The sequence below is a fragment of the Gossypium hirsutum genome, chromosome D10 (assembly GCF_007990345.1).
Source record: "Gossypium hirsutum isolate 1008001.06 chromosome D10, Gossypium_hirsutum_v2.1, whole genome shotgun sequence".
Classification (NCBI taxonomy): Eukaryota; Viridiplantae; Streptophyta; class Magnoliopsida; order Malvales; family Malvaceae; genus Gossypium; species Gossypium hirsutum.
In genome coordinates, this window is record NC_053446.1 from 10,801,571 (window position 1) to 10,813,382 (window position 11,812).

An 11,812-nucleotide genomic window follows, 5' to 3' on the forward strand; every position below is an offset into this window, starting at 1 on the left:
AACATTGCTTTTGCTAACAAATTTGCCATTGCTCCTTCTCGTCGCTCTGTTTGTGTTGTTCATTTTGCAGGGTAGGGGGGCCAGACGGTGCGTGGAGAGTGTGTGGTAGGTGGCGCAAGGTGGCCATGGTGGCGTTGGTGGGAAGCGGCGGCTGACAAGTATGAGCTAGGGTTTGCTGCTGAATCTTTAAGCAAATGGCTATTAGGGTTTTAAAATTTGGCTCAGGTAGTTTAGGATTGGGCTAGGTTGGTTTAGGGTATTGGGCTAGTTGTTAGGGTATTGGGCTAGGTTAGTTGGTTTTGGGTTTAGTTTTTAGGCTTGGTTAGGAGGAGATGGGTATGGGGTTTAAGTAGCTTTGGTTATTGGGTTTTTGGGGTGGCCCAAATTGGCCTTTACAATGTTAATTACTAAAAAGATATTTAAAATTTATATTAATTTATATTTCTTATCCATATATTAAATTATTTAAATATTTCATGTTTATTAGTTTTACAAATAATTTATATTAATTATTTAAAAAGTATTTAATTTATTTTTATGATAATTAAATTAATTATTTTTAATTTCCACCATATATCTAAAATAAATATTTTTAAATTTTGGATATTGTAGGGATGATTGTTATATATTATAACAACAATTGAGATTATATTTGAATTTTTTAAAAAACTTCCAAATTTAAAAACTATAGTATATTAATAATATTATTAAGTAGTTAGATTTAAATCACATTTTTAATGAAATTTACAAATGTAGTATCATTATTAAAATTATTTATTTAATAAAATATATTAATAAATTTATTGAAATAATAGAATAATTTTACTAAAATTTACAATAGACGGTTAAAGAGAACTGGTTTAATTAGTAAAGAGTATACTCATACTTAATCATTGTTTGTTATAAAGGTAAAAATAAAACATAAAAAATTTGTTATGAAAATACCAACATGCACATTAATTGAATAATTTTTTAAGAAAAATGAAAAATATATATTTATAAAATTATAAATTTATAATTATTTCCGATATTTTAAAATAATATTAAAAATATAAAATGAAAAACGTTTTCAAATATTTTTAAAATTTGAAACAAATAATAATTAGAATATATATAATATTTTTTTGAATTTTTAAAATGCGCGTAGATATTTTCACAATTGTATTTATGTTGTCCTTTCTACAACCTTTACAAACAGAAAAGGTTAAAGTAATATTCAATGTTTTTATTACTCATTTTTTGAAAATTTATGTACTAAATTATTCTTAAGGTGAGTTTGGATGGGCGGTGTAGGGCGGTGCGATACATCTAGCTTACTTTTTGTCTTACGCTATAGTGTCGCTATAATATCTAATCTTACCCCACATTAACCGTAGGTAAACTACTGTCCATCTAAACCCACCCTTAGTTTGATAGTTTTAGCAAAAGTAGTGAATGCTCTCATTACTTATCCTTTTGAACACATTTATTAATTAATTTATTTTAAAGAGGACTAAATTGCCCTTAACCCTATAGTATAAGAACCTGTTGAATATTTAGTCCAAATATATATAATAGTTACTTCCTTTGTCAAACTACTTAATTATAACTCATCACCAACCCTTAAATGAGAAGATAATATGTTTTAGGCATAATACCAATTGAGCTAATACTCAATCGGCCCAAATATATATATTACGTGGAAGAAACCTATCCCAAACGCAACCCCTGACATGTTGAACAAAGAATTAGACCGGAGTCTCTACATGTGAAACACACAAATGCAGCAAAAAAAGGTTTTTTTTTTTTGGTGTAATTGTAATAGGCTCAAAAGAAAACACACCAGTCTTGATTTATGGATATTGGTAGACAATTAGGGGTTTAATTATCTTCAGAATTTCACCCTTTTTACAATGCCTTAATCCATCTTCATCATTTCTTCACCAAAGAAAAACTAAGACTCAAGACCTACCTTTCATCAATCTATAATACATTAATCATTCTCTAAGTTCAAACACTTACCATCGCATATCATATATACACTTCCAGCAGAGACGTGTACATGTTCCCTTCTTTCTCGCCCATCCATCAGCCCTCCACTACAAGTTTACCTTGTCGCATTAATGAAAACTCGTTAGAATTAGCTAGTCATTCATTTTCTAAATATAATATATTTATAATCCTCCTTTTCTACAAGTGAAAAACATTACAAAATTCACTAAAAAATGGTTGGAAAAGGGATTATTATTATCTAATCAAATAGCATTATCCATTGGATAACCAACTAAGCTAAATTACTCAAGTGTAGTAACTTGGTTTTTCAAATGTGCATAAGATAATGAATATTTATATATATATATATACTTTAGATAATTATAATATTTAATTTTTTTAAATTCACAAATATTCAAAATTATACTATTCATTGCCATCTCTATACTGATGTGTAGGGTAAAATATTGGCATGAAATTCAAACCATTTTCCGGCAAAGCATCTTATAAGTCTTCACTCTTCATAGTGTATTTTGATCAAGGTCCTTGTGTATCTTAGAAACGAAAATGAGCAAAATGATCAGTTAAAAATGTTTATTTCTACGGATGGACTTAATTAAATAGTGTGGTGTTAATCTAAATTATGATTTGATATTTTTAAGCAATATGACCAAGGGCGTAACTGGGGTGGTAGGGGACTCACCCTAAATGGAAAATTTTCTATTTAGGTCCTTTAAAATTTTAAATTAGTAAATATAAAATTACACTTTGATTCTCTTAAAATAATAATGTTTAATTTAATCTTTTAAAAATTATAAAGATATAGACTATTAAACTAGTAAAATTATATTTTATTATCGTAAAATTTTTTTTTTTTTGGTCTTCCCCACTGAATATGACTTCATCCATTGTAGCTTAATTAGAATAGCTGCATTTAATGGATGAAAGTGCATGAAATCCAATCAAGCTACAATGAGTTGGATGAACAGACCATATCATGTTTTAAATTAATGCCATACTGTTTATTTAAATTCACCTAAAAACACCAAAACTAAAATACCCTCTGCGCTATAATATAGTGATATTTATATATATAATATTTTTATCAGTAAAATTATCATGGAGGCCCCTGTATTAAGAGTTAAATTATATTTTTCTTTCTCTATTTTAAAATGGGTAAATTAGTCCTTATACATTAGATCAAAGAGAAAATTGATCCTTTATGTTGAAAATTTCATCTATTTTTACCGTTTAAAACTAACATGAATATTTCTTTAAAAAAAACTAGCATGGATGACAGAATATCAGATAGTGACATGTGACATGCTATGTGTATCTCATGCTGACATACGGGAAATAGTTTTTAACTGTAGAAATTGACGAATTTTTTTAACAAAATGACTGATTTACTCTTTGATCTAATATACATTGACTAATTCATCTATTTTTCGAATAGAGGGGTAAAATTCAATCTGAATCTTAAAGAAGGGTCTCTATGATACTTTTACCCATTTTTCCAAGACAAAAAAGAAAAAGGAAAAAGATCAATTTCAGAAAACATAACCTAGGGGTGAGTAAATGGTTAGTCAGATCAGTTTGATCAATTTTTTATATATACATCCTCCTGACTTTTATCTTCATCAATTTAACATGGATCAATTCAATCAGTTAACTACTCATAAATATATTTAAAATAATTAAAAATAATAAACATAAATTGATTAATTCGATTATACTTTTAATCGGTTTAACTTTGAAAACCCGAATTAATTGGATTAAATTGATTTTAACCTACTCAAGCAGTAGTATTCAAAAGAATTACTGGACCAACTGTAGTATTTTCCATCCCATCTATCTGTCAAAACAAACAGCTCATCAATTTTCAGACAGCCAACAAAACACAATACTAAATATGTTATTCTTGAATTTTACCTGAGCTACCTAGTTTTGTCGGAAATAACTATGTTGTGTCAAAAAAGATGGACCTGTACTTTGTCATTGGGCAGTTTTCATTCCACCTGTCTCCTAATTATCCTCATAAAAATAAATAATAAATAAGCTTGTACTTTGTCCCCAGCTGCCACCAAATCCTGCCTTGCTAACCTAACTTCTATAAAGTTCCTTAAAAAAAACCATATAACACCAAAATCCTAAGGTTTGATTCCAATTCTTCTGAAAGAAATCAACGGTGAATATTAACACAAAATGTTAAAGAATCATGAATTAAGAGACTGCTTTAAAGTTTATATAGTTAACAAATTATTTTCAGTTAGGTAAAAACAATCCCAACTGCATTTGATACCGTACAATTTTTTTCCATCTTAGCTTTGCTTTTTAGTATTCATTTATATAAATTCATTACCTAGTGAAGAAAAACAAGTCCAACATTGACTTATAATTCAACTAATTATTTGTTTTTAATATTATTTTTATATTCCTTTGAATATCTCGTTTACCTTAATGGCCGAGACTGAGAGCAGACTCGACATCGAGCCGCCATGCAAAACCGCCGCCGCCGTCCATTTTCCAGGCATCACACGGCAACATTATTGTGGAACACTTGTTCCGCCACATGAACTGCAACCTTACCTTGCATGAAAATGCAGTGCAAACGTAGGCAACTCTTGTTTAATCACAAGCCAAGCCGTTATCTCCGGCGGCAACCACCCTCATGCCCTTCCCCCGCCATCAACATCCTCTTATATGCCCCGTTAACCCACTGAACCCTATTTAAACCGTCGGATATAAACCCTGGACACGTGTCGGCCTCAAGATTCTTCATCTTTTCGACGTCAGTACTTCCTAGCTCTCTCCCATCCATGCAAGTCTCCGTCACGCACTCCACCGTAACCCACGACTCAACCACCGTTGCCCTTTCCGTTTGACTCATCACCGCCTTCCGATCAGGCTCCTCCAAAGGAGCGATACGATTAATCCAACGGCTGTTGTTCAAGTTAAACAACGAAGGTAGATCTTGATTATTTTCCTCCAAAACTACACCGTTTTCATCGTTAATTGATCCAATTGCTTCAGTTTTCTCTGGTAATAACTGCAAAGTAACAACCTTTTCAGTTTTTTTTGAAGATTCTTCATGATCTGATGGTGATGATGATGATGATCTTTTCTTTCTCTTGATATTATTCTTTCGAACCCTAACGTATTTTCTTTTAGCTCTTGGCTTACAAAGCAACAAGTTTTTGTTACCAAACTGAACCCCACCGGAACCAGACTCTCCGATCACCGGTTTCGGAGCGATTGGACGGAATCTTAGCATTATCGGATTGATGTTCACCGTCTTCTCTTGCGAACCCCATCTGTAGGTAACATACCTCCATTTTTCATCACTGTTCATCTCTTCCACGCCAGAAAACAAACCGCAGATTTTCTCAGTTTTCCCTTCTTTTTCTCTTGAAAATCTCAATCCTTCTTTTTTATTTTTTTCCACTCCTGAGTTTCAGTTTTATTTTCAAGGGTTTTTTTTTTATGAGAAGCATAATCATAGCTACAAATTAACACAGTGGCAACACGTGTCTAGGGCAACATAGGACGAGTGAAGACGTTTGATTGGACGGAAGTTAAGATAGATGTAGTAATTTTTTAATACAATTAATGTGGTGGAAGCATTTCATTACTTAAAATAAATTATGATTTTAAGTAATGTTTTCTATCAATAAAGTTAAATATATTTGTTTTTATTTTTTAATTTTACTTAACAGTACATGATATTATTTTTGGGAATATTTTTTGTGGCATTTTTAAACTATCAAATATTTTTTCATAATTTGTTAGACAATTATAATATATGTGTAAATATTTTATTCTATCCATTATAGTAGACTTACCATGCAAGAACTCTCCACATGTACATAAAAAAATATTTTTAAATTCACATTTATATAAGAAAATTACTAGAAAGTTTTTAATAGTAGACCTAAAAACAAGATAAAAATAAATTTATATATAAATCTTTTTTCTCTGTAATTGAAAGCAAACAGTCCAAAACATATAGACGAGATTTTGCCTTCCTATGTAGGGAAATCAAAATAAAATAACAATAAACAGTATACTAAATGATTTTTTTATTTTTTAATATTTTTAATTTAATGCTATCCGGAACTGAATCAAACATTTAATAATTAAAAAAATACAAGGAAGAATTTCCCGTAAAAGTAAAAGACGAATGTGGGGCCTTGGAGGTGGGGTCCGCGGTGACAGCCAATAAGGAGAAGCGTTGTGTCCAGCACCTGCGGAAAGAGAAGGCACACGTGGATGCTATCTCGATAAGCGAGTTTCCTTTTTTCTCCTTATTCTTACTGTTGAGTTGAAAAAGAGAAAGAAAAGAAACTTTAAAGGGGGAGGATTCGAGAAAGTGCATACGTGGTCTGCCTTCATTAGCCTTCTATATTTACTCAATCTTTCCCTCCTTACATTCTTCAACGACGCGCCCATATGCTTCTTCCGCATTACACCTGCTAAAACTTAATTAAATTTTATTATTTATTATTAATTTACATTCCATTTATTGAATTTCTAAAATTTTTAAATAAATTGCATAGAAATCAAAATATAATTACGTAAAAGATGAAATTAGGGTTTCGTAACTCTTAAAATATTTACTCCTAACATATCTTCTGATTTTAAAGAAAATATTAAATGCTCACAAAAATTTTAACTTATATTCTCTTTTTTATTTAAAAAATAACTTAAAAAAGGAGTGTGATATTATATAATAATTTTAATTTGTTCTTCTTACAAATACAGCATAATCCGGTGCGTGCCAAAAAAAGCGCGTGGAAGGGTTGATATAATGAAACGACAGGATGACAGTAGGAAAAGGGGTGCGTGGCGGGATTCGATAAAGACGTGGTCCTATGAGTGGAGGTTTGTGACAACATCTCATTATAAAGCCCCTCCTTTAATTGGATTTGCTGGCTTTCTCTGCTTCTTCCACCTGTTTATTTCTGTTCTCTTTAAAACCTAACTTTATCATGTATCATGAGAAGACTGCTGTAGCTGGATTTAAGATTCTCTTTCAAAAAATAATTAATTCAATTTAAGTAGATACATTTGTAAGCTCGAAGTTTCCTAATTCCATTTTTCTTTTTTAATTATAAATAATTGATATAATTTTTTTAAATAGCTATTATTAGGTTTCCTTTTGTCTTCAATTACATATTTTACTCCATTCTCGATCTGATTATATTGAATATCCTACAAAACTTGTAAAAATCAAGATTATATATTTAAACATAATACCAAATCACAAGACTTTCTTCTAGGACACTGGGTACGTTTTCAATCAAAAAAAACGAATTATTTGTGTCCAAAAATACATTAAACGACAAAAATATTTCATTTTATCTTGAATTGTAAATGATTTCCTCAACTATATAACATCGCTTTACTCAGTTCAATCCCACGCTTGAAGGATATAATATAAATATAGATAACCAATAAATTGGCAGCCTGTAAGTTTGATTTGTCTACTAATCCTTATGATAAATTTAGGCAAAGAACAAATCTCTTTTTATCTTCTACCTATTTCACCTATATGATTTCCGGAATAGGAAAATATAAAAAGGTAAGTAGGTAAACTCATTAAAGCTATTTTATGAAGATAGTTCATTGTCTTTCTTTTAGGTCTCGTTTAACTGTTGGATTAAAGATGAATATTATTAGATGGTTTCTATTTTAAAATTCCAATGCTCTTTTGGTAAAAAGAAATCCTGTCTTTTTTGCCAACAAATTTATAAACCTATCAATCTCTCCTTATCACAAGGACAGCAACAATATAGTTCTAACAGGCTCTTTTTCATCCTTGAAATGTTGTAGTCTAATGGTTTTAGAAGCTTCATTGTTATCCAAAAACGTTGACACATAACCCTTTTTTCCATTAGCATTTGCGTGTTGATTAAGTATTTAATCACCCCCTACAAATATTACTCATTTTAAAAATTAGAAATCTAAGATCAAATCAAAACTATATATATACACATATTTGTATCAACATATTAACCCCTATTGCAAATATGTAACCATTGTTCTACACTTTCTTCCATTGGTTATGGGGCAAACAAAGAAACTTAAATTTACCTGCAGAATACAAGGATATCTTCATTATTTCTAGAGTCCCAAGCTGAGAGCAGCGTTGACGTCCAGCCGCCATGCAAATCCGCCGGAGCTCAGCTTCCAAACGTCGCAGGGAACCGTTTTCGAGTAATTCTTACCCTTCCCATCCACGTAACGCAACCATACGCGGCACGAAAATGCACCGCAGGGAAAGGTGAGCCCGTCTTTCAACACCAACCCCACGGCGGTTGCGGCCCGTTCTTGCTCCCCGTCCTGGTCCAAGCCTACCATATTTCTATACGCTTGGTTCACCCAGAAAACCCGGTTCAGCCCGTCTGATACAAACCCGGGACACGTGTCCTTCACGAGATTCTTCATTTTCTCCTGGTCCGTACACTTCTCCATCTCCTCCTCTTCAATGCAAGTTTCCGTCACGCTCTCCACCATCACCCACGACTCCACCACCGTCATCCTCCCCGGGTTGGGTAACCCCATCACCGCCATGTGATCTGACGCGACCATTGTTTTCAACTTCAAGCACAGCGATGGTGGATCTTGAAAACGATAATTATCACGACCAGAGATTTAAATTGCGGTCGCGGTCGCGTTTTCGGTCGCATTGCGTTTATCGCGGTTGCGGACATAACGGATGCTATTGCGGTCATTGCAGGTATCGCGGTCGTGAATTTTACATTACTTATTGTGTATTGCGGGTATAGCGGGTTTCGGCAGTAGCGGTTTCGGACGGTGCCGTTACCGCTATATAACGGCCGCTATTTCGGTAATGGACCGCTATTTAAATCCCTGATCACGACCTAAAGCTGGGTCCAGAATCCAGATCATCATCATCAACAACATCCCATGATCTTTCAACAACGATTGGTTTATTTAGATCAGCTTTCTCCGGCATCAACTGTAGAGTAACGAAACCCTTGTTTCCATCGTTATCTTCTCTAGCTCTATCCAAGATTCGTTTCTTCCTAGTATTATTTTTCTCGCAAACCCTAACGTACTTTCTCTTCTTTCTCTTGCTAGTAACATCCAAGTTCTTGCTATTAAGGATAGACTCACAGGAATCCGAATCTCCGTTCACCGGTTTTGGAGCAATCGGCCTGAATTTGAGCATTATCCGATTGATTATTGTCTTATCGTATACACCCCCGGAGCATTTTACCATGCTCCAATGATTCCCACCCTCCATTTCTCCTTTTTCCAAGAAAAAATAAACACAACAATTCTTCTCTCCCTGTTTTATCTTGAAATTTCCTTTGGGTTTTTTTTTTCTTATCGTTCAGATTTTTTTCTGTTTCTGTTATTTTGTTCTCCTAAGGAGGGTTTACCGGAGAAGAATGAAGCGAAAATCATAGCGGTAGCAATCGTGGCAAAGATCCGGGGACACACGTGTCAAGATCTCATAGTTCTACACATGAAACAATGACGAGGGTTGATTGGCTAAGTGGGTCCCAGTAGAACTGCTTCTGATTGGTTGCATAAAAGTTACTATGACTACGTGTCTTAAAAACCGTAAAGCTGAATAACACGCGTCGCTATACCAAGAGATCGCATATATGTTCCCAATTTTTTTTATAGAAATAAATGTATTCTAAATTCAAAAAAAAAAAGAGAGAGAGAGAGAGAGAAAGAAAGAAGAAATGTTCCCTTTCAAGTGAGATAGCTTTATTGTTTTCGCCTTTCGTTAACTTCTCGAGTTTTTTGGAAATCTTATGCCAGATTTAGTAAACACGTGGTAACTTTTTATTTGTTACGGAAGAGTAAGTTTTGATTTACCGTCACACCCAGTTGTCTTGCAATGAAGCGCCGAATCCAAATGTTGGTTTTTTTTTTCTCAAACAAATTGCAAATTCAAGGCTAAGGTTTTCAAAATCAAACACTATTAGATTATTGATTTTTATTTAAATTGTCAAAAATTTATAAAAATAAAAAAAATATCAGTCAATTTAGTAGTTGATTTAATCGATTTTTCGATTCAATTTGATCGATCAATATCTATTCACAAGTTAATCAGTTCAATCCTCTCACTAAATTAATATCAGTTCTCAATTCGATCACCAAATCAAGTTCGATTATGAAAACAATACGGTTAGAAAAATAGAAAATTTGAAAATTCAATCCATATGATGGTGTTTGGATAGTTTTTAATTAGTTAAAATATGCCATAAATTTTTATACTCTTCACAAATTTAGAATTTATTTCTAGTAATTTAGTTCTTTTACTTTTTAAAATTTAAAATTTATGCCCAATTATTAACATTGTTATTTTTTTTGTTAAATTTATTGGTATAACATTTTGAAATAAAAAAAATCTCACTTGATATTAATGTAAGTAAAATAATAATATTGTAGTAAACTTGAATTTAACAAAAAAAATTTAACAATGTTAACAGTTGAATCTGAATTTTAAAATCTAAAAAATAGAGAAACCAATCTTTAAAATAAAAGTAGAAGACTAAATTCCAAATTGATAAACCAACCTAAGTTGAACCTTATTATTAAGTTAATTTTTATTGGCAAATTAATTAGCAACTAATTAAGGATGCAGAAAGTAAGCAAGATGGTGTAAGCACGCGCGGAGTGGGGAATGTGGGTCGATGACAACATTGTTGAAGTACTGGAATGACGCGTGCATGGTGTGGGAGGAGGGTGAATCTTTGGGCATAGATTTATGATGTGACGTGGAAAAAATCCATTGGATGGAAAATAAGGAGTTTGATGGGTGCAGGTGTCCCCTAATTTAGCCGCGTGCGTCCCAATATGAATGGAAAAATAAAATCCGCATTTGGGCGTTTGTTGCGCTCAACTTTGATTGTTTAAATCTAATCTTACTATATATAAATTAATATTATTTGGCTTGGCTACAAAATGTAAATAAGTTGAAATCGAGTAATTAATAAAGAGATTTACGTCATCAACCTTGATTAAATATATAATTTAATGTATAAATTTTAATTTGGTGCAACTGTACAGACGAAATTTAATTGAGATTCAAATTTATACGTAAAAGTTTGAGTTTAATTTAATTGTAACACATTTAAATAAACAAATTATATCAATTTATTTTTATATTAGATAAATATAATTATTTATTTATACAATATATAAAATTAAAATGATGCTATATAGATAATTGAGTTAATAGTTTGTAAACACTGAAAAAAAAATCAAATTTTTATATATAAGATTATACAAAATCGAAGTATAAGGTTATTCAACCATCAAGCTGGAACATTCATTCATTCGATAATTTTGGAATCTCAACAAAAATGTTGAGTCATAAAACAAACGTGAATGACATAATTAAATTGTTCAAAAGGTGAGTTAAGCTTGAACACAATTTCAACTATACCTATTTTTAACTTAATAACACTGATGTTGATTAAAAAAATATTTTATATTAAAAAATTATAAAAAATTTTCAACAAACAATTGATGGTGGAATGATAAGAGATTTCTATATAAATTTATTGGTCTTGTATTTGATTCCCAAATAAATTTTTAATTGTTTTATTTAAAGATTATATAAAAATATAGAAAGTCGAAAATACTCTTATAATAATATTAATTACCTCGTAAAGTAAGGATAATTTAATAAATTTTCCAACCAAATTTATTTAAATATTAATATAAATTATTATTTTTATATAACACAAATTAAATATATAATGTGATAATATAAATATTAAAAACCATATTATTCATACTTCAAATTTTAATAAAAAAATAACATCAATAGACTTAAACTGGTTTGAGTCTA

At 31.3% G+C, this 11,812-nt stretch overlaps 3 protein-coding genes across 3 annotated transcripts; all 3 read right to left on the minus strand.

Moving 5' to 3' along the window:
- Nucleotides 1-4,618: 4,618 nt before the first annotated feature.
- Nucleotides 4,619-8,210, minus strand: LOC121222020 (uncharacterized). The gene has a single exon (XM_041101904.1). It carries the CDS (start codon nt 5,321-5,323, stop codon nt 4,619-4,621), a length of 705 nt encoding a protein of 234 aa, XP_040957838.1. The 5' UTR covers nt 5,324-8,210.
- Nucleotides 8,095-8,544, minus strand: LOC107915317 (uncharacterized). Its single transcript, XM_016844485.2, has one exon. The coding sequence runs from the start codon at nt 8,542-8,544 to the stop codon at nt 8,095-8,097; it is 450 nt and encodes a 149-aa protein (XP_016699974.2).
- Nucleotides 8,545-8,848: 304 nt separating this feature from the next.
- On the minus strand, nt 8,849-9,241 carry LOC121222021 (uncharacterized). The gene has a single exon (XM_041101905.1). The coding sequence runs from the start codon at nt 9,239-9,241 to the stop codon at nt 8,849-8,851; it is 393 nt and encodes a 130-aa protein (XP_040957839.1).
- Nucleotides 9,242-11,812: the final 2,571 nt, after the last annotated feature.

Excerpts from the sequence above, each read along its gene's own strand:
- LOC121222021 (XM_041101905.1), bottom strand. The coding sequence starts at position 9,241 with ATGGAGGGTGGGAATCATTGGAGCATGGTAAAATGCTCCGGGGGTGTA.
- LOC121222020 (XM_041101904.1), bottom strand. The coding sequence starts at position 5,323 with ATGAACAGTGATGAAAAATGGAGGTATGTTACCTACAGATGGGGTTCG.
- LOC107915317 (XM_016844485.2), bottom strand. The coding sequence starts at position 8,544 with ATGGCGGTGATGGGGTTACCCAACCCGGGGAGGATGACGGTGGTGGAG.